The 25,450-nt window shown below is 43.3% G+C and overlaps 1 protein-coding gene across 1 annotated transcript in view; it reads right to left on the reverse strand.

Annotated features, from left to right (window-relative positions):
- The window catches only part of LOC122808489 (transmembrane protease serine 4-like), a 412,097-nt gene that overhangs the window by 17,529 nt on the left and 369,118 nt on the right, over positions 1–25,450 (reverse strand). The window contains exon 9 of the mRNA XM_044079445.1: positions 11,157–11,432. Coding sequence (XP_043935380.1) covers positions 11,157–11,432 — 276 coding nt within the window. The remainder of the gene's footprint in view (positions 1–11,156; positions 11,433–25,450) is intronic.

Below are 25,450 nucleotides of genomic sequence, written 5' to 3' on the forward strand. Positions count from 1 at the left end.
AAATTTTATATTTCCTGTGGCTGAATCTCTGGTGTTTATTGTAAATAGCTATTTAGTATTTTCATGTTCTTTACTTATTTGTTATTAAATATATTTAAACCTTTCATTATGGCTGGTCTTTTAGAGAATATTCTCCGAGAGTACTTGTATATATTTGGTTACCACTCTGGCCGCTCCTGAAAGCTTTGCTGTTGGTCAAACTACCATTTATATTAAATATTAATTTCACCAAGTATAATTGGGTACCCTTACAAGAGCCTTAGAGTAGCTGGCTTTGGAATGTCTGGTGGTGGAATAACTACCTTATAGTCTGGGCAGAAGACAGCATACCTAGTAAATCTGTGGCAGCCTTTCCTAGGTAGGTGTGTGTGTGTGTGTGTGTGTGTGTGTGTGTGTGTGTGTGTGTGTGTGTAAAAATTAAATCTCAAAAAGAGCGTCTGTGTCAGCTATTTGGAGCAGGGACATGAAACACTGGTTTTACAGAGAGGGTGCTGGAGAACTTGGCTTGGACACTGTGCCAGTGGTGAGTCTTATTGGGAGCCTTGAGGGAGACAGAGAAAGCCAGTCCCCAGACTGAGAGTGTTCCTGTCTGTTCTTAAGGGAAATTGTGCTTGATGCAGAGAGCTGCATCTGGAAATACGGGGTGTATGCATTTTTGTTCCAAGTGAACATCCCTCTCCACTGTCAGTGCTGAGGATTCAGGCTCCTTGATTACTGGCCCAGAGTGGTGACGTCACAGCTTCTAACATTTATTGCAGCAAATATTAGATCACCAGGGGTGGGGATTGGCTGTTACTGTGTTAGAGAAGTGTGTGGGAGAGAATTATTTTGATGTTCGTTGTGATAGGTGGGGCCAGGATTAGGGTGTATTCCTCCTCCTAGAAGGATTTTAGTATACTGAGGAATTTTGCATACTTTTTTTCGAGAGGATTCTTGCACTTAATTTTGTTTTGGTTTGAGTTGAAGTTCAGTAAATCATCCTATATTTGGAATAAAGGTGAGCGGCAATATTAAAAAGATTTGGTGCAATGTGTGGAGAGTCTAAAGAGGAAATATGGATTGGAGGTTGGGACAGATCAATTAAAGAGATGCAAAGTAAAACAGGTTTTCTGTCATTTCCTGGGTCTAAATAATAGGCCTATGCAGTACAGTCTACTAGTCAAGAAAAAGGGGACAGTGGCCAACTTAATAAGAGGTCCTTAGAGTGCATGGACTATTTCACAGGGACTTGCAATCACAGAGCAGGCATGAATTTAGCGAATTAAAAGTTAATACACAGCAAAGTTCTTCATGATAAATGTGCTTACATTACATAATGACAAAATTCTCAGTAAAGTTGTAGAAGGGCCTTTTGGCAGAGCTGCAGCATCAAGGTCAGATGTAGTGACCACAGATATTAGAAACACAAAAAACTTGGAGAAGTTAACCCAGGAGATACCAAGTGACCCAAGTTCATTTTAACATCGGCATTACCTGTGTGATTGCTTTCACATCTCAAACTTTTGTTTTACTTAAATCCAGAATCTGGAGAACCACAAAACTATGGAGAAATACTGATGTAAAGACTTGTAGGGTTGTTTGGCACCAACACTTCCCAGGCTGAATGCCAGAGCTGGCTTATAAACAGCAAATCCTGCCAGTCTTACCTAGTCTTTCTCAATGAATAATGTGAACTGAATACAGGAAACCCACTGTATGCAGACATGGGGGCCAGATCAGGGGTTTTGCATCCATTAGTCAAATGTTACTCTTAAATAGGGTTACTGATGGATTTTTTCACATGGATGGGGAGCCTGTCCCAGGGCATGGGGATCTTCCGAGACATATCAGTGTTGCCAACATATTTTATTTATGTCACAAGTAAAACTTAAATCCTCGATTCTAATGGTTCTGATGCTGATCATTCTGTGGATGTGAAAACGGTCCTTTAGAAATGGATCCCAGGATGCATTGTATGACATGCATACAACTCCTCTCTGTAACCTGCAGGTGACCAAGTATAGAAATACAGCTTTAAAGTGATCCATATAGCACAATGTTCATACCCTAGATTTTCCTGGTAAAGAACCTTTATGGGCATTCCAACTGTTGCACATGTCTGGTCAGTTACATGCTGAAGGGGCCATTATACTCAATAATGAGTCTGGTAAGGGCCAAATAAAGTGGTACTATGGACTTCCTAGGACCTGGATACCATGCCCTTACTTAAAGGTTTGGGTGACATAGAATGATCTTACTACCTTTGTCATATGTTAGTCAAAGACCACATTACTGACTATATATTTTCCCAGATCCCCGACTACCTGGTCAACTCTTAGAGGAGTCTTATCGACAGAATAATTAGAGCGGGTGTCAGTTTTCCCAAAAGACACTATGATGCATTTCTTGGCATTGAGTTTTAATCCACGACTTTGGCAACAGTCATTTTCTGTGACCCTCTTGCAAGATGTTTGTGTTGTGGGGGGAAATCTATGATCGCATCCAATTTGCAGTCCTCTGCAAATTTGGTCAGCCAAAGGCCCTTGACATTAGGCTTTACTTCTGAGAAGTAGATGCCAAATAGCAGTCCCAGCATGGAACCCTGCAGTACTCCAGAGGTGACTAGTCTCTTAGTGGTGGTGGTCTCACCAATACCGACTTCCTGGCTCTGTGAGCCAGGTGGCAATGCAGTGAGTTATGTAGGAGTTTGCGCCCAGATCTGAGAGTTTTGTCAACTATATCAGATTGGGGTATTGTATTGAATGCCTTAGCCAAGGGTCAGGTAGGCAGCATGCAGCACATTCTCCTTATCCATTGCCTTGGTGACCTTCTTAAAGAAGTTTACCAGGCTTAGTAGGAATGACCTTCCCTCACCAAAAACAAAACAAGTAGAGTCCAGAGTACGACGGTTGCCTATGTTCTTGCTGATCATTTCCACAATAAATCATTCCATGGCTTTGCATATTAGACTAAACAGACTGAATGGGTCTGTAGTTTCCGTGGTCATTTGTCCACTCTTGTGAAGTGGAATAACTGTTGCAGTCCTCCATTCTCATGGTACAAAGCCTGTTTTGAGGCTATTGTTGAAAAGTGACTCAAGTGGTCCTAATAAGTCATGTTTCAGGTTATTTAAGATGCATCCCAGGATATTGTTAGGGCTCAGTGAGGGTGTGCTTTTGGCTTTAGTGAGTGCTGCCAGGACGTGCTCCTTACTAATAGTTTGGGGGATTATGCTAGTAGGTATTTCATGGGGGAAGGCAGGGGGAGGGGTGACAATTCAGCTGAACGTATCAGCCAGTAGATTTACTACATTACTCAGCTCAGTGAGCTGGTATGACTGACCGCCATCTTGACCTTGTAAATTGGCCTTGTTGGACTTGGTCCTCTTAGTTTCCTGTTTAGTTTAATTAGACAGATCTTATTATGGGAGCGTCTCTTCCTGAATTTAGCCATGACTTTTTTTCCTTTTTGTTTTATACCCTATTAAGGTTATAATTCCACCAGTGTGGTTTGTTTTGTGATTTTACTTGTAGTTACATCAGCATCTATACAGCCATTTATATGGTTGTACAGGGTCTCTGTGAACAAATCCTTATAGGTTGCTGTAAACTTGGGGTTAGGAGAGGCATTGAATTCTGACTATTGCTTATAGTATGTTTGTTTGAGATAGTGAGTTGATTGTTATTTTGAAGACTACCTCACCAGTGAGGACACGACATTCTGGGTGCTCAGTTCTCTCCCATAAATGGGAAGTACCAGGTCCAGTATGTTTGAACCTCTGGTGGGTGTGTGCACTATCTGGTCAAAGGTATTTGTGTTAAAGTCCAAGAATCATTGTGCCTGCACATATGAAGCAGTGTATTCTTCCCATTCTATAGGAGGTAATTAAAGTTTGCATGAATAAGGTATTTGGTTTAATGGTGAGACCGTCTCCAGTAGGTCTAGGTACAAGCTATGGGATTCTTGCTACACAGAGGGTGACCTACAGCTTGCTAGGATAGGCTTACGGGACTTTGTGGTGATTTGCACATGCATAAGCTGCAGGGCATCATCCTGTTTAACCAATCTAGAGATATTTGGTTATATAGATTGTGAATCCTCCATCCTTTTGTCCCCATCTGTGTAGCTGATGGTCTAAATGTGTGGAACTCACTGAAGCCTTGCACTGCCAGAACACTTTCTACATATTCAAACCATGTCTTGGTAACAGGACAGATGTCTATATAATCCAGAGTGAGGAGAACTTGTAGGGTGTGGAATTTCTTCCTTAGGCTCCTACCATTGAGCAGTAACACTTTTTATTTGCTATGACAGTAGGTTTCTCAGTTTAACATTTACCAAACAATGCTCTGATGGGGTGGATAAAGTTCTCGGGGGGACGGGTGCAGACCATCCTTTGCAAAGCAACATGGTTTGTTAACAATATCCTCCCATGCTAACAAATATTGAATTCCTCTGGAAAGACATCAGAAACTAAGCCAATTACTGAAGTCAAATCATCTTTTGTTTATACTATGACATTTTGTTGAAGATAAAATACTGCTCAATGTAAGGCAAATGCCTGTCCAAGACACATATTTAGAGAGATCAATACTATCCCTCTCTTCATATAGTTCAGGGAGATGCATCTCAGGTCACTAACACCCACATGGACTATGACAGAGTCATACTTGTACCTGAAGTGTGACTTGTCTGTGTTTGTACGGTGGCAGATTCTGGCTCAAGATAAGCAACTATTGTTATTCTTTCCTTGTTCACTCTGGTGACTGAGGCACCTGCGTCTTACAATGGAATCCCCTCTGAGAAAAGCCCTGGTAAGCTTGCCTTATGGGTTTGCTCCTGGAGCTCCCAGTGGTGTAGGCATGTATGGTGTTTGGACTTGCTTTTGGTGAGTGCTTTAGAGATTGCTGGGGATTGGCATTATCATTTATAGTTTTAGGAGGAGTTTGAGGTTTGGGAAGATTGCTTTTTAGTGCCTCATCATAAGTTGATCAATGTGTCTGTTGGACATTATTTGTGTTGATTGCAGTGTGTGTGATCTTTACAACCTTGTTTGTGACATTTCTGTCTTCAGTAAAATTGTGTATGTACCTCTCTCTCACACTGCTTCTTTAAGGATTAGAGGATTGTCTGTGAACATCAGACAATTGCTATATTGTCTCAGGATGTCCATATCCACCAAGCTGGCTATTAAGACATATAGCCTTCCTATTGCACCATCTGCAGTAACCGTCTGAGGTGTCTTTCTACTTTAAAGATGACCACTCCTAACTATCCTTTTCTGGATTCTTCTCACTTTTGAGGCATGTGCTGAATTTCACATATTTTTTCTTCTTCACATAATCCAAGTTGGTTAGTCTCTGGTCATTCATCCCACTTTGTACAACTTCTCTTCCTCAGGGGTTATCTGTGAGCAGCACAGTATAAAGACCCCCGCTATTTACTTGAAATGTACCCTCCTTTGCATGACAGCACCCAGTTTCCACTCCCTTGTTATACTGTTCTATCAGCAAACTTAGTTTGTCTCCAAGGCTTACCTTCTTACTCATGGATTCCAGATACCCTTTGCTACTTTAACTATAACCCCTACATTTCAAAGTAGATACTTTAGTGTTGCATTACCAAAAATGCAGCTCCCGCACTATGCACCACTTTGTTTTTCTCTGTCATCATTTATGTGGTTTCCAAGCATCAGTCCTTTTACAGACTAACAGCTACAAAGAAAAATGCTCCTTTCCTTCCAACTCTCCTAAACGATGGTAGTTATTCAGATCAAGATACTCTACTAATTACCAGCGTACCCATGGAGTATGTTCATTCTTCCACCCTTCATTACAGAACTTCTGTACTTGGGGGGAGAAGATTAAAAAAAAAATCAAACACATACACACACGTTTTATAGATCTACTTTCATGATCCCCTCCAACTGTATTTCATTTACCAATAAATAATCCTGCTGAACCTTAGGGCTGAAATATGTTAAAAAGTTTCATAGGTAGGTACTAGGCTATTGGCCCAAGGGCCTGTGTAAGCCTAGCCAACAAGGTTCCCTGGCTTTCATCACCCAAGAAGGTTATTTTCCTGTGTTCCTGTCGAGCAGAGCCACAGAAGTGATCCGCGGGTTGAATTTCCTATTTCCCATCAACTCATCAAGATTTTTCTTGAAGAGTGCTAATGAGGAACTCTGCTTGACATACATAGGTAGCTTGTTCCAGGAGTATAGTCTCTGGGACAGGAATCTATCCCTCCAGCATGTTCTGTTTATTGTGGTGACAAGGTTTAGGTCCCTGGAGTGTGTAGCTTGGAGGGATTGGGATTTCTTTAGGTATAGCATGTCCAACAGCTCTGGGTTTGACATAGCTTTGTATGTTAGGCAGAGATCACCTCAGAGTAGGCGATATGCTATGGAGTACAGTTGGAGTCTTTTTGAGACAGTCAGTGTAGGGCATCTGAGTCCCATAATCCTCTTTGTGAGGTATTTTTGTGGCCTTTCTAGCTCTTGCAGATGTCTTGTGAGGTACATTACAAAAGGGGCGTTGTGCTCAATAATGGGTCTAATGAGAGCTGAGTAGACGGGAACAATGACCTGTTTTCTCCTGGATGAGAACCCTTTGTGATGAGTTGTGTCACATAGAAGGATTTACTGACTACTGTTGTGAAGTGATTGTCAAAGGAGAGACTACTGTCCACCTGAATCCCAAGGTCTCATCACACCTTCGGTGTTAAGTGGACTGCCGCCTATGTGGTAGTTCATGGGTACTGAGTTTTTACCAAAGGGGATGACCATGCACATTTTGGCATTGAGCTTGAGGCTGTGGCTCTGACACCAGGCATCAGTCTCTGTGAGGCCCTTCTGTAGGATGTCCACATCATTCGGGGACTCTACTATGGCACCTAATTTGCAGTCATCTGCAAACTACATCAGCCAGAGGCTCTCTATGTTAGCCTGTGCTTCTGAGAAGTAGATACTGAACAGGAGAGGACCCAAGACTGAACTCTGTGGTACTCCATTTGTCACAGGTTTGAAGTCAGATTTGGAGTCTGCAACTTTAACAGTGTTGAGTTCTGTCAGTGAACCAGTTGGCTGACCTATCTTGTGATGTATGGATTTATACCCAGTTTAGTGAGTTTATCTGAATCCAGAATGGGGGATGGTGTCAAAAGCTTTGGCAAGGTCAAGATAGGCTGTATGAACTGCTTTACCCTCGTCTACAGCTTTGGTGACTATTTCAAAGAAGTTGTTCAGGTTCAGGAGACATGATCTACCCTTCACAAACCCGAACTGTGGGGGGGCGGGTCCAGAGTTTGGAGATCATCAATGTCTTTGTTTATGAGTTCCATGATGATACATTCCATGGCCTTGCAAACCAGGCTCATCAGGCTAATAGGGCGGTAGTTCCTGGGGTCCACGGTGGCTCCCCCTTTGTGGAGTGGTATAACTGTTGCTGTGCGCCATTCAGTGGGTACAAAACCTGATGGGAGGCTGTGATTGAACATGGTGCTTAGTTGGAGAGCCAGTTCATTCTGAAGTTAGTGTAGAATGCAGTCTGGAATGTTGTCAGGTCCCATGGATGCTGTGTTCTTGGGTTTGGAGAGCGTAGTTTTTACCTGCTCAGTTGTGATTGCAGGGGCACTACATTCTTCTGGTATGGATATTGGTCCTTTAGGTGGTGAAGGGGGGTAAAGTTAGCAATGAACCTATCAGCCAGGATGTTGGTGATATTGGTTGGTACCATCATTTTTGTTCCATTGTACTGTAACTCAGAGCAGATCTGGATGTTGCCACTGAGATTCTTGACATAGCTATAGAATGCTTTGTGGTTGTCCTTAGAGTCAGTGACAATCTTGTTTTCATAGCTGGCTTTGGAGCATTTTATGATGGATCTCAGCTTCTTACAGAGGCTGACTAAGGAGCTCCTCCACTCATGGGATTTTACTCTCTTTTGCAACAGTTTCTTCCTTCTTTTGTAGAGTTTGTTTATAGCAGGAGACCACCACATTGGCTTCCTTTTTTTTTGGAGGATAGCATCTTGGTTCTGCTAGGGATAGCACGATTCATGCACTCGTGTAAGTGCATATAGAATACATTTGTGTAAGTTTTAGCAGTCATAACCGTATTACCCATCTGTATGAGTGTCATTAAGTTTGCCACTTCTGTCTTAAGAAGCACGAAGTTGGCTTTGGTGAAAATTTTTTACATTGGTTTCCATAATGGGGGGTGGGGGCGGGATGTGGATATTTATGGTGATTAGCTTATGGTCGGATCTGACCAAAAAGTTTACTTCAGGTGTGGAACACAGGTCACTCATGTTGGTAATGACCAGGTCTAGGATATTATCACCCCTGGTAGGGGTGTAGATAAGTTGATCCAGGCTATTGGAGTTAATGAATTCTAGAAAGCATTGAGTGAAGTTGTTACATGAGTAGTTTTCCAAGTTAATTGTGCGGTAGTTGAAATCGCCCATTATTAGGGTGCTTGGTTAAACCCTAATATTTTCCAGTATATCAAGAAAAGAGCAGTGGGAATCCTGGGGCATGTTGGGGGATCTGTAGCAAGCTACGATATGGATTGCAGTTTTGCCCAGAGTTAGTTGCACTTGGATAATTTCAGATGCATTATGTTGGGCAACTTGCCTGGAGATGTGGATATCCTTAATGAATATGGACACACCTCCACCCTTGGTGTTCTGGTCCTGGTTATATGGCTGAAAGGTATGGTATGAGTTATAACCTGCTAATGCATGGGTGCTCTCTGGAGCCTTGAACCAGGTTTCAGTCACTGCACAGAGATCAATGTTCTCCATTTTAAGGAGTGCCTTGAGTGAGTGCATTTTGAGGTTTAAACTTCTAGCATTGAGTAGCATTACCCTCAGTTTTTGCTAGCCTGCATCGGTTATGGTGGTGGGTTTGTCATTTGAACCTTGCCTAAAAAAGGCACTATAGGGGTGCAAGAGCCTTAGCCAGTATCTGGAATCCCAGGGGTGACAGGTGCAGGCCATCTCTGGCAAAGCTTCGTGGCCTGTTGACCATGTCGTCCCAGGCAGACAGACACCAGATCCCCTTGGAATGACACCAGGAGTTTAGCCAATTGTTGAAGTCAATCATTTTGTCCTTGTACTGCGGTATAATTCTGGGCAAAGGTAGGATCCTACTCAGGGCTAGGGTCATACCTGCCTGAATTACAAGATCGGAGAGCTCCTCCAGGTCTCTTTTCATATAGTCCAGGTAGGTACATCTCAGGTCTTTCACACCAACATGGACAATGACGGAGTCATATTTGTACTTGTGGTGGAGTGACCTGAGTGCGTGGGTTATGTGGTGGATCCTGGCACCTGACAGGCAGCTAACAGTAACCTTCTCCTTGTCTATTCTGGTGAGTGGAACATCAGCGTGCCTGACTATAGAGTCACCTTTGACTAATGTGTTAGGCACATTGTTTTGCCTTATGGGCTGTGGTTGAGTGGCACACTGGGTCTGTGTGTTGTGTGTTTTTGGGTTGTGTTGATGGGTGGAGGTTGCTTACGTTTCTGCTTAGGTCATCTCTATTGCTTGGGCAGATTCTTACTGAGAGCCTCAGAGAATTGTTTTTGTATCTATGTGTGGGTTTTGGTGGTGTAGGTATCGTGGGACTATGTGATGAGTGTGGTGTGGTGCGAGTGTTTACCTTCTCCTCTTGACGGAGATCAGTCTTGGTTTGAGAGAGCTTTGCCTCCCGTTTGGCAAGATAAATGCATCTCTCACAGGTTGTAGTGTTGGGTGGTAGGAGGAGAGGGTTATCGGTGTACATGAGGCAATTGCTAAATTGCCCCAAGATGCCCAGATTCATCAGGTAGACAGGAGAGAACACCAGGAGATGTCCCTTGGACATGCCTGGGTAATGATTATTTTCCTCTAGGCAGTGAGGGAAGTAATTACTAGAGCGGTTTTCCTTGAAGTAACTTCAGGAGATAAGTACAAAAACTGTTAACCACTAGGAAATGGAGAAAGGTTTAGTGCTTCAGTAATTTGTAGCTTATTTAGTGCTTACAACAGACCTGAACCAGTGCTGAGCACGGAAAAGCAGATACAAGTGCTAAAATTAAGAAACTGGCAAGTTCTAAGGGAAAAACTGAAAAGCAGACTTTATGGCACTGGGAATAGTTTAATCCTAGCTAAGTGGCAATGCGCAAAACTTCGCAAACACAGGTTTTTAAACAGAAAGATGTAAAGGATAGAAATAGCCCAAAACGGCCAATAAAACTACAGTTTTTGAGCTGAAACCACTCCTCCAGCAATAGATAGGCTGTTCCAAAGCTCAGCACTCTCACTGATGAACAGAGAAGCTTCTCTATATCTTAGAAAGGTCTGGGCAACACAGGAACTTACAAACAGCACATAATTCAGAAAACTCTGAAAACTGGAGTTTACTAGATCTAGAAAGCTGTAAAACAAGTAGAGGGATAGGATTTTTTTTTTTTTTAGTTAAAGCAAATACAGCAAAAAAAATAGGAAAATAGGCTATCACACGAGTGTGTAGCTCTTTACAGTTAAACAGATGAAAAACATTTAAAAAAATGATACTTTAAAGTGGAAACAGTATTTGGTATCAAAAACAGTTCTAAGTAGCAAAGTTAATGAAAAAGCGGTTGGAACAATGCGGCTAGCAAAAACAAGCAATAAAAAGAAAACAGAGGTACTTAATCCACTTAAAGTCTCATTTTCTCTATCTGCTGCCATAGGACTCTGCAGGACACCCAGACAGGCTCTTGCTGAGGTAATACAAGTGCAAAAACCACGCAAACATGGGTTTTTGCTCCAACCTGATCAGCAAATGCATCAGGGAAAGAAAAGTTACAAATGATAATACAAGTGTCAGAAGAAGCCAAGATCAGTACGTGCACATATTTCCATATAAATCACTACAAAATTTTGGCCACTGCTGAGTGAAATATAAAACTGCTGTAATACTATGCTTCTTGTGATAATGATAATTGTAGGATGGACCGCTAAACAGGAATAACTCATTCATATTGTATGGGAATGACCGTATAAAATGAGTGTCCATGAGGAGTTTTGTATATGACACAGTAAATTCAGGCTTTCAGTAAATTACAGAGTTAGCCTAACTATCAAAGTATCCACCAGCTGTTTTTTTCACATTTTAGTCTGAATCCACAACCATAAATCTTCACACATACCCCTTTCTTGAGTGTAGCCCCATCCAGTAACCCACACTTGGGATCTAGCAGGCAATTCAGCACCATAATTTGGCAGGCATACTGCCCGAACAGCTTCTGTTGGAAAGAAGGGGGGAAAACAGTATGAATATAGGGCACTGGTAGATTTATTTCCACTTTTGTGAAATGTATAGAACAGTTCTAGATTCTGGTAAAGAAAAAGAGCATGCAACATCTTGCTGATATTGATGGATTCTTCTAAACATTCAGAAATTATATTTCTTTCAAAAGTGAAAGCTTTGAAACAAAATAATATAAAGGTAAAAACTGATCAAATTTCACCCACTGTAAAAAAAAAAAAAAAAAAAAAAAAAACAAACAAAAAAATTAACAGATTTTACATCTTGCACTTGGCCTGCTAAGTACTAGACAGTATTGCAGGGCAGAACTTCAGGATATAGTTTCATATTACCTCCTGTCATAAAGTACAGTTGTGTACACTTACCATAAATGTAGATGTTAGAGTGTATTCACTGTTGCAGTCATTACATTTGGGTAATCTGCTGGCAGGTTGCCCTCAGTTGGCCTGATTAACAAAGTATTGGGTCCTGCGTCCATTACTGACCCTTCTTCCATGATGTCAGGTCGTTAGGGGTATAAAACATGCAGCCAACGCCATTACATCAATTTTTCTTGCCCCAGATGTCAGGTGCCCCCCAAATGGGGAGTAAAATATATATACAAGTAATTAAAAACACAAACATATACCTCCAAACAAAAGCAAATACACCAAAAAGGCTTTTAAGCATAGTAAAAGAAAGTAGAGGCATAGTAAGAGAAAAAACAGGGGGCAGGAGGGAGGGTAACCAGGACTGCAACAGTGAATACACTTGAACATCTACATTTATGGTAAGTGTACACAAAGTACAGTTTTGTACCTACCATAAATGTAGATGTTCGAAGATCCACATTGCTGCAGTCCTTACACTTGGGTAGTCCGCTGTCCTCGGTCGGCCCGAATATCAAAGTATAAGGCTGACGTCGGTCAAGGCGCATTAGACTGACATCAGGACGTCAGGGTACAAATGCGCATGACCGACGTCATATCCTCAGTCTTTTCTTGCCCCAGATGTCAGAAGACCCTAAAAAGAAAGGTCAAAACCAAAAGACAGCAAACAACCAACCAACCACCCTTGCACTAATAATATGTACAATATATACAATATACACAATATTTACAACCCAACCCACACAACCGCCTCTAACTACAGAGGGGAAGGAGGGAGAGTAAATTGGACTGCAGCAATGTGGATCTTCGAACATCTACATTTATGGTAGGTACAAAACTGTACTATGTTCTTCATCTCACATTGCTGCAGTCCTTACACTTGGGTAGAATCCCAAAGCAGAGGTAAGGGAGGATGGCAAAACTATAAAGAAGCAGGAGCTGCCAAAATGCCCTGTAAAATAGCAGTGGCAAAACCAGCCCTAGATTTAGAGTAAAGTGGAAGGTGATAATGCTTAGAGAAAGTATGCACTGAACTCCAAGTAGCTGCCTCCAAAATATCTTTAGTTGCCACCCCCTTAAAAGGCTGTCAGTGGCAGTAGCCCTAGTGGAATGAGGCCTAATCCCAGCTGGAATCTCCTTGCCATGATGGGAATAACAGAAAGCAATGCAAAACCCAATCCACTTAGAAATAGTTTGTTTTGACACAGGCTTGCCCTGAGAACTCAAAGCAAAAGAAACAAATAACTGCTGAGACTGCCTGAACCCTTTAGTTCTGCTCAAATAATATCGCAACTGCCTGTGTACATCTAAAGTGTGCAAAATCTTTTCCCCTTTATTTTGGGGATTTGCATAAAAAGTAGGCAAATGAATAGTTTGGTTTAAAGCCACACTAGAAACCACTTTAGGCATAAAGGAAGGATTAGTACGCAAAGATACCCTATCCTTATGGAAAATTAAGAAAGGCTCAACCGCCATAAGGGCCTGCAATTCAGAAACCCTTCTTGCAGAGGTAATGGCCAACAAAAAGCAGTCTTCCATGATAAATATTTCAACTCGGTAGTAGCTGCAGGCTCAAAGGTTGTAGAGTGAGTTTCTCCAACACAAAATTGAGATCCCAAGCAGAAGTAGGAGCTCTACGTGGGGTCTTATATTCTTTGCCCTCTAAGAAATTGCTTGAACAAAGGATGAGAAAACAATGGTGGGTCACAGTCATAGTGAGCGAAATTGCTGCAGCATGAACCTTAATAGAAGAGAAGGACAAACCTTTGTCCAGTAACTCAGTAAGATATTGAAGAGCCACACTTAAATTAGGCTCAGAAACATCAAAATCCTTTGCTGCACTCCAAAATAAAAATCTCTTCCATTTATCTGCGTACACTTTCCTTGTACTAGGCCTTCTAGCTTCCAAAATAACATTCAAAACTTGCTGTGGAAGTTGAGACCCTCTATGGTTCAAAACAGAATATGCCAGGCTGTTAGGTGAAGAGAGTGAAGCTTGACATTGAGTAAATGACTGTCCTCCTGAGACAACAGGTGTGGAATCGAAGGCAAAGGCCATGGAGGCTCCCGTACCAGACTTCTCAGTAATGGGTACCAGTGCTGTCGAGGCCAATCTGGAGCTATTAAAATCATCCTTGGTTTGTCCTGTCTGACCTTTAGAAGTATCTTTGGGAGGAGAGGCAGAGGTGGAAAGGCATACACATGAAGATTGCTCCAATTGAAAGAAAGAGCATCCACTTTCCAAGCTGTGGGATGAAACCTTTTCGTGCAAAACTTTGGCAGCTGGTGGTTCAGTGGAGAAGCGAACAGATCTATGTCTGGAGTTCCCCATGACACTGTCAATTTCTGAAATACATGAGGATCCAATTTCCACTCGTGGGGATCCATAATTCGTCTGCTCAACACATCTGCTAAGGAGTTCTGTACTCCCGGCAGAAACCTTGCCTGAAGATGTAGCTGTAAACTGAGAGCAGTCTCCCACAAAATCATTGCTTGCCTGCATAGAGGATAAGAATGGGTTCCCCCTTGCTTGTTGATGTACCACATGACAGTTGTGTTGTCTGTTAGAATCAACACCTGCCCTGGAAGAAGTAAATCCTTGAAAGCTATTAATGCAAACTGGACTGCTAACATCTCCTTCAAGTTGATATGTAGATGTTGTAGTCTGGCAGGCCACTTGTCTTGTATCCACTTTCCATTTAGATGAGCTCCCCAAGCTTTGTCTGAGGCATCTGTCGTTAGAATCTGACTCGCCTCTGGCCGGGTCACAGAGAGTCCCTTGTTTAGGTGACATTCCTGAGCCCACCACAAAAATTCCTTTTGAATGCAAGGTATTATTTGAATGACAGTGTCCAGATCCTGGCAGTGCTGTGTCCATACATTTTGAGATACAATTGTAGCTTCCTCATATGCAGTTTGGCATTGGGAAGCACCAGAATACAAGATGCCATGAACCCCAAGGCTTGAAGGACTGTCCTTGCAGTCAGCCTGGACTGATGAGACAATTGATGAAAGTAAAGGGAAAGATTCTTTTGTTTGTCCGGGGTCAAAAGGCCATCTGGGATGCTGTATTCAGTCTTACACCCAGAAAGCACATGTCCTGAGAGGGTACTAGACTGGACTTTATTTCGTTCACAGAATACCCCAGGCATCTTAGCACTGCTATCACATATTCCAAATGATGAAGAAGCTCGTCCTTCCTTGAGCCAGAATCAGGCAATCGTCCAAATAAGGATAGATCTGTATTCCTTTTAGCCTGAAGAAAGCTATCACTGGAGCCAGAACTTTCGTGAACACTCTGGGCAGTAGATAAGCCAAAGGGCAATGCAGAGAACTGATAATGAGAAGTCCCAGCCCGAAAACGCAGATACTTCCTGCAACTCATTCTGATAGGAACATGAAGGTAAGCCTCCTTGAGATCCAAAGTTACCATCCAATGATCTTTGCCCAGCAGAGGTAAAAGCTGTTGTAACGTCAACATTTTGAACTTGGGAATGTCCAGATAAGTGTTGAGGATAGATAAATCCAAAATTGGTCTCCACGTGTTACCCTTCTTTGGTACTAGGAACAGGCGAGAATAAAATCCTAGGCCCACTTCTGGCATAGGGACTGGCTGTATGGCCCCTATTTGAAGTAACAGAGAAATTTGTTTGTGAGCCTCTATTCTTTGCTGAGGAGGAATGTCTGGCATGCCTTTGAAAGGAGGCAAGGTATGGAAATAAAACCTGTAACCTTGGTGTATGATATCCAATACCCATCTGTCTTGGGTAATTAAACTCCAATTTTCCTTGAAAAGTGCCAACCTTCCTCCCAAAGGTGCTGCCAGACGAGAAGGTTCTGGCAGCTGAAAAGGTAGGTCATTGGGTCTGTTTACGAAAGGACTGACCCCTGCCCTCACCCGAAGACTTGTGCAGGTGAACTCCCTGTTCTAGGCCTGAAAGAGCCCTGAGCTCTGCCCCTACCACGTCTAGATCTACCCCTAGACTGGGAATCATAAGAAGGATACGTCCACCCCTTGGTAGGCCAATTTCTACTAAACTTCGGAGGCTGAACCTGCAAAAAATCTTTAACAGTCTGCATAGACTTAGCCTTGTCTTCCATTTTCTTTAAGACTGCCTCAACAGGTGAACCAAACAACACATCAGATTGTAAAGGAGCATCTAAAATCCTTGTCTTAACATGGTCAGATAAATTCTGATCCCTCAGCCAGGCGTGCCTGCGAAGAACTGACCCAGTGGCAGCCACCCTAGACGAGGCCTGTACAGCATCAAAACCACATTGCAAAGAATGCTTACCCACCTGTTCAGAAACATGTACTAAATCTTGTAACTCTTTACACTCAATACCTTCCGCCAGAGCATCTACCTTAGACTTCAATTGAGAAAGTAGATAGTTTTGGTATTTCAACATGTGAAACTGGCAATTCAAAGCCCTCATAGCAAGGGTGGAAGAAGTATAGACTTTCTTTCCCCATCTATCCAAAGCCCTGGCCTCTATCTGGAGGAACCGGATTTGTAACAACAGAAGCCTTAACACCCTTAGGCCCCTGACTAACAGTTTCTGGGTCCGCCCTAGGACTCTAAAAAGATACTTATGAGCTTCAGGCACCCTGTAATACCTATCCGGTTTAACAGGAGCAGGAGGCAAAGAATCAGGATTAAGAGAAGCCTCTGCAAACGCATCTTCCACAACATCCAGAACAGGAGGTATAGCCAAAGGCCTATGCTGGGGTAAAAACAAAAATTCCCTAAGCCTTTTCCTGGAATCAGAGAAGTCCTGACCTTCCCACTTAAAATGCTCCCTCATGGAATGAAGAGTCTCTGAAAAAGAAAAATCCTCAGGAGGAGAAGCAGAAGGAGTAGAATCATCCACATCAGAATCAGCATAAGGAGAATACTCCTGCAAGTCTTCAGCCGAAGACTCTGAAACATTCGAAGCCTGCTCAAAACTCCCCAACTCAGGTTCCACCCTAGGTCTCTTATCAGGAGGGGGCAAAGAACCTCTAATCAAAGTAATCAAATCTTCTGCCATTTTAAGCATATGCTTCTTGGGCACAGATCCTGAAGAACTAGGAGTGACACCAACTGAAGCTAAACCTGGCCTGCCTCTGGGAGAAGCCTTGGAAACAGAAGGAGAAGGCCTAACCACCCTAGGAAGGGAGGGGAGTACAGTAACCTGAGAGGCCCCTTCAGCCTGACCTGCCTCCTGAGAGGCCACATCCTGCAAAAACAAAGTCTCCCTCTGAGACTCCAGAGAAACCTCTGGCAGAACCCCCGGCTCCACCGACACCTCTAAAGAACCAGCGTCCGGTACGGACGGCTCTTCTTGCCTAGGCTTAGCTGCTTTGTCCTTGCGCTTCTTCAAAGAAGCGGACGTCGGAGCATCCGACGGCATATTATAATTGCACCGCTTCCCGAAGACTAACCTGGCACAATCTAACCTTCTCTTAATAGTGCGCTTATTGAATCTAGCACAAAAGCGACACCCAACAACGTCGTGCTCAGGCCCTAAACAAGGAATACACAAAGTATGATAATCTCTATGCGGTATCTGTTTCCCACAAGAAATACAGTTATTCACTTTTTCTGACATCCGGTAAACCACTGAGGCAAGAAAAAACTAAAATATTCCCCAACGGGGTACTTAGCCAACTTTGACTCGGTCTGAAACTCTGAATTCGAAAAATTTCAGAACGCCGAATGGCACTTGCAACGCTGCTTCTGCATCGGACCATGCGGCAAAAAAGACTGAGGATATGACGTCGGTCATGCGCATTTGTACCCTGACATCCTGATGTCAGTCTAATGCGCCTTGACCGACGTCAGCCTTATACTTTGATATTCGGGCCGACCGAGGACAGCGGACTACCCAAGTGTAAGGACTGCAGCAATGTGAGATGAAGAACATCTGTACTATATTTTTCGTGTTTCACTGTTGCAGTCATTACATTTGGGAAGATTCCCAAAGCTATGGCTGGGAGGATGGAGTTGTACAGCATTAGGACCAGCAATAAGGCCCTGCAAAACAGCAGTGGCAAAGCCAGCTCTGGATTTAGAGAAAATTGGTAAGTGATCATGCTTGGTGAAAGTATGAACTGAACTCCAGATAGCAGCGTTTAGAATATCCCTGGTAGAACACCTCTGAGAAAGGCTGTAGAAGTAGATGTAGACCTGGTGGAATGAGATCTGATCCCCTGGGGGATAGGTTTTCCATGGTGCTTATAACAGAAATGAATGCAATGGCTTATCCATTTAGAAATGGTTTGTTTTGAAATAGCCTTTCCCTCTGCCCCTGCAGCAAATGCTGCCAGCAGTTGCTCAGATTTTCTTCGAGATTTAGTCCTGTCCAAGTAGAATCTAAGTTGTCTGTGTACATCCAACAAATGCAGAATCTGCTCCCCCTTGTTCTATGGATTGGGAAAGAAAGTTGGCAAATGAATGGACTGATTGAGAGCCACACTGGATACTACCTTGGGCATGAAGGATGGATTGGTCCTGAGTGACACCCTGTCCACATGAAAGATGATGAAAGGCTCCACTGCCATAAGGGCCTGTAATTCAGATATCCTTCTAGCTGAAGTGATTGCTAAAAGGAAGGCTGTTTTCCATGAAAGAAATTTTAAGTCTGCAGTAGCAGCTGGCTCGAAAGGAGGTAGAGTGAGTTTCTCCAATACAAAGTTAAGGTCCCAGGCAGGGGTTGGAGCTCTCCTGGGTGGGTTTTTGGACCATCTGAGATACTGCTTTAGTAGAGGATGAGAGGGGGGGGGGGTCTGTATTGTAATGAGCTGAAATGGCCAAGGCATGGATTTTTATGGAAGAAGAAGACAGGCCCTTGTGAAGCATCTCAGTTAAGTATTGCAAAATCTTAGGTAAATTGGGCGCTGCTGTGATCATCCCTTATGATCGATTCCAGGCACAGAATCTTTTCCATTTATCAGCATAAGATTTTCTAGTACTAGGTCTTCTCGCCTCCAAAATGACATCCATCACAGGTTTGCTGAGGGATGCTAAGGGGGAATTTAAATGATTAACCAAGCTGCAAGATTCAATGTTTGGAGCGGAGGGTGCAAAATTTGGTTCTCCTGCTGAGACAGCAAGGAAGATGTCTGAGGCAGGTGCCATGGAGAAATTTGACACACACTGCGCAGGAGTGGGTACCAGTGCTGACGAGGCCAGTCTGGAGCAATCAAAATAATTTTTGGTTTGTCCTTTATGACTTTTAGTAGAACTCTGGAGATCAGTGGCAGAGGGGGAAAGGCATAGACGGATAGGTTTTTCCAGCTGAAGGGAAGAGCATCCACTTTCCAGGCTTTTTTGTGAGGAGGTTCTTGTGCCAAATTTGTCCAACTGGTAGTTGTGGGGTGAGGCAAAAAGATCTATGTCTGGGCTCCTCCATTTGCATGTCAACATGTTGAAAATCTGTGGTTCCAGTTTCCATTTATGTGGGTCCATGAGATTTCTGTTTAGTTCGTCTGCCAGAATATTCAGCTTTCCTGGCAGGAATTGAGCTTGTAGTTGTACTTGGTAGCTCAAGGCTGTGTTCCACAATGCCATGGCTAGTCTGCAGAGGGGGTAGGAATGTGTACCCCCCTGCTTGTTTATGTACCACATAACTGTGGTGTTGTCCGTCTGTACCATTAGTTGTCCTGGATGAAGGTAGTCCTTGAAGGCTGTCAGAGCATTCTGTACAGCTAGCATTTCTTTTTGATTGATATGAAGGTGCATTTGATTTGGGCCCCCCATGCATAGTCTGATGCATCTGTAGTTAGGGTTTGGGTGGCAGGGGGTGGTGTGAATGGCAGTTTCTTGTTTTGGTGGCAGGCCTCTGCCCACCGTAAGAACTTTAGGTGCAGGCAAGGTATGATAGGAATCATTGTTTCCAGGCTGTGACAATGTTGACTCCATAAATTTTTAAGTACCACTGAATTTTCCTCATATGCAGTCTTGCATATGCAGTTTAGAAGAATGCAGGAGGCCATGAACCCCCAGGCTTGCAGTATTTGTATTGCAGATAGCAGGGGTTTTTGTGGCCATAAGTCACCAAATGAATTTGCTTTTCTGGCATAAGGAAAGCCATCTGGGCAGTTGTATTCAAGCTTGCACCCAGGAATGTAATTTTTTGAGAGGGTACCAGTTGTGATTTCTTTTCATTTATGGTGTACCCCAGACAAGTTAGAACTCTTTTTACAAACACCAGATGTTTTAGAAGAATGGCCTGGTTTTCTACCTGAATTAGACAATCGTCCAGGTATGGATATATTTGAATATTTCTTTGCCTGCAAAATGCAATTACTGGAGCCAGGCACTTTGTGAAGACCCTGGGTGCAGTAGATAAGCCAAAGGGCAGTGTAGAGAACTGATAATGCAAATAGCCTGCTTTGAAGCATAGGTATCTTCTGCAAGATTCCCTGACTGGGATATGCAGGTATGCTTCTTTTAAATCTAGAGTTGCCAAGCAGGAATCCTTGCCTAGCATAGGAAGTAACTGATGAAGAGTCAGCATCTTGAATTTTGGAATATCCAGAAAGGTGTTTAGAGTAGACAGGTCCAGGATTGTACGCCATGATTTGTCTTTTCTGGGTACCAGGATAAGTCTGGAATACAAAACCTTGTCCCTTTTCCTCTTCTGGTACAAGCTGAATAGCCCCCATGTTTAGGAGGGAAAGTACTTGTTTCTCAGCCTCTGCCCACTGATTTGGGGGCAGATCTAGCCACCCGTTTGGCGTTGGCAACATGTGGAAATGAAATCTGTATCCCTGGGACACTATTTAAAACCCATTTGTCCTGGGTTATAAGTTGCCAGTTTTTTGCATGAAGAGCCAGTTCCCCCCCCAAAGGGGCGGCTAAGAGGTAAGTGCTTGGTAATTTTAAAGGAAAGTCATTGAGACCGTTTACCATAGGGGGGTGTCTTGTTATTTCCAGATATGGAAGTGGAAGCACCCCCTTGCTTAGTTCTGAAAGTCCATTGGGACTGAAACCTGGTGCTTTTGGAGTGTCTGGGTTTGGCTTGAGAGGCTTTGGAAGGAGCTGGTAAGGACCAGTTCTTAGTAGGCCAGTGCCTACTAAATCTTGGAGGTTGTACTTGTAAGAAATCTTTCACAGTTTGCATAGATTTAGCTTTATCTTCCATCTTTTTTAGAACTACTTCAGCCTTATGGCCAAACAGACTGTCCTACTGCAAAGGAGCATCCAAAAGTTTTGCTTTAACATGATCAGGCAGAGATTGCTCCTTAAGCCAAGCATGCCTCCTAAGCACAGACCCAGTAACAGCAGCCCTGCAAGAGGCCTCTAAAGAATCAAAACCACATTGCAAAGTATGTTTTTCAACTTGTTCAGCTGAATGCAATAAATCCTGTAAATCTATTTTCCACACAGTCAGAAATCATCATTTTCTGTTTAAGCAGTCCCATGATATGCTGTTGATATTTTAGCATATGGAATTGAGAGTTTAAAGCTCTGATTGCCAAGGTTGCAGAAGTATAAACCTTTTTACCCCATCTATCCAGCGCTCTGGAGTCTCTATCAGAAGGGGTAGGATTTTTAGCAGTAGAAGCCTTAATGCCCTTGGGCCACTGAGAAATGGTTTCAGGGTCGGCAACAGGGTTTTTGAAATGGAATTTGTGTGAGTCAGGAACCCTGTAGTATCGGTCTGGTTTACTAGGGGCCGGAGGCAAGGAATCAAGGGCCATACTGGATCCCAAAAACACATCAACAATGTCTAGTACAGGAGGTATAGCCAAAGGCCTATGCTGACGGAGAAGGAAATCCCTAAGCCTCTTTTTGGATTCAGAAAAATCCTGACTTTCCCAGTGGAAATACTCCCTTAAGGTATGTAAAGTTTCCCGAAAAGAAAAATCCTCAAGTGGAGAAGCAGAGGGAATGGAATCCTCTGCATCAGAGTCCTCATAAGTAGGTATGGTCAAATCCAGGTCATTAGAAGAGTCAGAAGAAACAGAGTCCTGTTCAGAAGATTCATAGTCAAGTTCAGCCCTAGGTCTCTTGGGAGGGGGTGGGGTGGGATTGACTACCCCTGATTAGAGTAATTAAATCTTCAGCCATTTTGATCATTTGTTTTTTAGGCATAGAGGCCCTGAACATGTGGCCTGAGCGTCGTTTTTTTTAGACATAGATCGAGATTTAGGCCTTAGTACTGAAGGTGGAGTCGGTTTAATATGCAAGTCAGTAGGCCTGAATACACCCTCAGAAGCCAGTGCCTGCACAATGGCTCCGTACCCATTCAAGGTAGAGACATCTGCGGGTTCCATAGGTAAAGCATCTTGCGGCATACCGGACTCCAAATGGGTCTCAGAGGCCTGCGAAACAGAAGTAGCGGGCATCAGGGGCTGCAAAAGCACCTCACTGAGTACTGGCGAATTGGCGACTGGCTTAGGAGAAGCATCGTTGGCAGATTTGAACCTCAACGGCCTGTCTCAGAGTTTTTTCTTTTCGTTTTTTGGTATTTCATTAGTTAGATGGCTAATCAACGTCATATCTGGATAATTAAAGAGAGAACCGAAATATTTAGAAGCAAAAATGTAGACGACTGATAGTGAGCTGATTAAATAAAGCACAAAACCGACAGCAAGGTACATCGTGGTCAGGGCCTAGGTAAGGAATACAGTACAAATGAAAATCCCCATGAGGTATTTGCTTCCCACAAGTAATACAATTATTAACTTTTACTGACATTGATAAGGAGCAAGAAAGAGTTTCCCTAACGGGGTACTTGGCTTTTAGTTGAAGACTTTGGTTATGAAACTCGAAAACAAAAATTTCAGGAGTCGACCAACCGGCACTTGTGGACTGCTTCTGCTTTGGGTACCAGCTGGCAATAAAGACTGATGTAAAGATGTCGGCTGCATGTTTTATACCCCTGATGACCTGACATCATGGAAAAAGGGACCTCAACTGACGCAGGACCCAAGACTTTGTTAATCAGGCTGACTGAGGGCAACCTGCCAGCAGAATTCCAAATTCATGACACTAATTCTGAGGAGTCTTCCTTAGATGAAAGTCTCCTTAGCATACTCCACCCAGATCCCTTCTCTACTGGAATATGCTTTTCCAGAGGAAGAGTTTAATGGGGGGGGGGGGATTCTCCCATAAAAGAGCTTTCCTTTGGGGAAACTATTAATAAAATGAGGGAATTCTTTAAGTGGGATTCTTCTTAAATTTCAGAAGAACAGAAGAGATATTATGAGCTACTCAAGTTGGAGGCCCCTGCTCCTTCAGCAGTTCCTCCAGTCCTGACAGCTTTCTTAGATGCCTTTAAAGCAGCATCTAAGACCCCGGACTCCCAAGCCACTGCCCCTAAAAGATCTGACTGCTTCTATAAAGGTCCCGGAGGACTGCATGTTTCTTTTTAAATTCCCCATAGCCGACCCTGCTGTGGTTTTCATTACTTCAGATAAATCTTCACTCCTTTCTCCCTCTACTAAACTGCTTCCTTCTGATAAGGAAAGTAAAATTGTGGAAAGGTTGGATAAGAAGGTCTATACTTCTTCCTTGGCTATCAGGGCTATTAATTACCAAACACATACGTCTAGGTATGCTCTGACTTTGCTCTCAGGCTACCCAGACTCTTTCCCCATTGCCTGACTTAGAGGCTAAATCACTGGCTCTCTCACTTTTATCAGCCTCCTCTTAATCAGGTGTAGTTATGATGCAGTTGAGGCCTCTTCCAGAGCAGCAGCTTCTACTTCTGTTTTCAGAAGGCATTCCTGGTTATATCTCCAGGAACTCCCTGATGACATTAAGGCAAAATTACTTGATGCGCCTCTGGATAATTCCTCCCTCTTTGGTAAAGCAGCTGCAGAATTATTTAAATTACTGCAGGAAAAAGTTAAGGAATGTCAGGATTTGAAACGCTTGTTTTACCAGTTCCAAAACTTCAAAGGAACTTTCCTGCCAAGACTCCTTTTTCAGGAAACCTGCTCGCTCTTCTACTTCTGCTCCTTCTGGAACAAGGCCATGCAAGTCTTCCAGGAGACACCCACAGGCAAAGGCAGTTACTTCTGCTGCTATTGCCCCTCCTCAGCAGCCCTTTCAGTCCAGACAAAGTAGTCTGTGATGCTCTGCCCCCTCTTCCAAGCCATAACCCTTTGTCTCCTTGCCTCTCTCATTTCCTTTCTGCTCGGATGGAAATCATTCAGGACTCCTGGGTGATTTCACTTATCCAAAATGGATACTTTATGACTTGGAAGACTCTCCCTCCCTTTCAGGAAATACCTCAACCCTCAACCCCCACCCCCCCTGTCAACTGCATCTGTTTCCCTTGATTCTTGCTCAACATTCCGATTCAGGCAGCATTCATTCTGTCCATCCAGACCAACAGGGGAGGGGATTCTACTGTAGGATGTTTCTAGTTCCCATGAAAGATGAACTACCTTTGATCTTTCTGTATTAACACTTTCCTAGTGGTGCCTGTCCCTCCTCAAGCTTTCTTAGCTTCTCTGGATCTCAGGGATGCATACTTGCATATCCCTATTAATCCTCACTTAAGGAAGTTTTTTTGTTTCTCGATGGATTCATTGCACTTTCAGTTTACTGCCTTGCCCTTTGTGAATACCCTTGGAGAAGTAGAAAGACCAAAGTGCCTGGCCCCAGCTATTGCCTAATTAAGGCTAAAAGGCCTTTAAGTTTACCTATACTTGGATGATCTGCTGTTTCTGGCCAACAGCCCAGACTTGTTAACTCAACATTTGAACCTAGCTATTCCCTTTCTGCAGGCCCTGGCTTTCTCAATAAATTTCAAAAAGTCATGCCTCACACCAAGTCAGGATCTTGTATTTCTGGGTTACAAGTTCCCCACATACTTGATTTTTTTTTTCCTGTGGGGAAAACAGCTTATTTCAGGACATTTGTGGAGGCTCTTCTGCTTCTTCCTTCCATCACTGCCAGGGAGTTTGTGATTGCTGGGGTTCATGGCCTCCACTACTCCCATGCTGCCCTTTGCAAAGCTACATATGACAATGTTCCAGTGGTTTTTAAAGAGTTTGGTCTCAACATGCTCAGCCCTTACATGTCTCAATTCCCCTTTTTCCTGTCTGAAAACAGAGTTACATTGGTGGATGCAGCAACTCAGTAAGAACTCTGGCCTCTCCAGGTACCTCAACCAGGTCAGCAACTCTTCACAGACACCTCAGACTTGGGTTGGGGAGCAACCTTTGCTTCTGGGAAAGTTCAGGGTCTTTGGTCCCCTTCTCAAAGGAAAGAACATAGCAACATCAGGGAAATGAGCTCAAATTCTAGCCTTACAGATCTTCCACACACTATTCTTCTCAGGAACCCTCAAGATCCTCACAGACAATACCAGTCCGTTGGTGCACAAACAAGCAGGGGGGCACAATATCTTGTCTCTCGCTTGGCCATTAAAGCTTGGGAATTGGCTATTCAATACAAAGTGACTTGTGCATGCTGTGTACCTTCCCTTCAGCTCAGAACTCTGTGGCAGATGCATTAACAGATCTATGACACAATCTCACAAGTGGATGCTTCACAGAGATGTGTTCCTGCATCTAGTTCACTGGTGGGGTACTCCAGAATGGAACCTTTTTGCCTCCCCTATGAACAGACAACTTCCTTGCTTTTGTGCCAGGGTCCCTCACTCTCAAGTGTGGAAGGTGGGCGCTCTTTTTTTTTTTTTGTGGAAGGAGATGTTTCTCTATGCATTCCCCCTTCCCCTTAATTCAGAAAGTCCTGCTGAAAATTCTACAAGAGAAATCAAAAATCTTGTTAGCGACTCCATTTTGGCCAAGACAGCACTGGTTCCCTCTTTTGCAATTAGCCAATGGTCATCACTGCAAGTT

This window comes from Protopterus annectens, chromosome 8.part0 (assembly GCF_019279795.1).
Source record: "Protopterus annectens isolate FY-2018-M chromosome 8.part0, PAN1.0, whole genome shotgun sequence".
In the NCBI taxonomy this organism is placed as follows: domain Eukaryota; kingdom Metazoa; phylum Chordata; order Ceratodontiformes; family Protopteridae; genus Protopterus; species Protopterus annectens.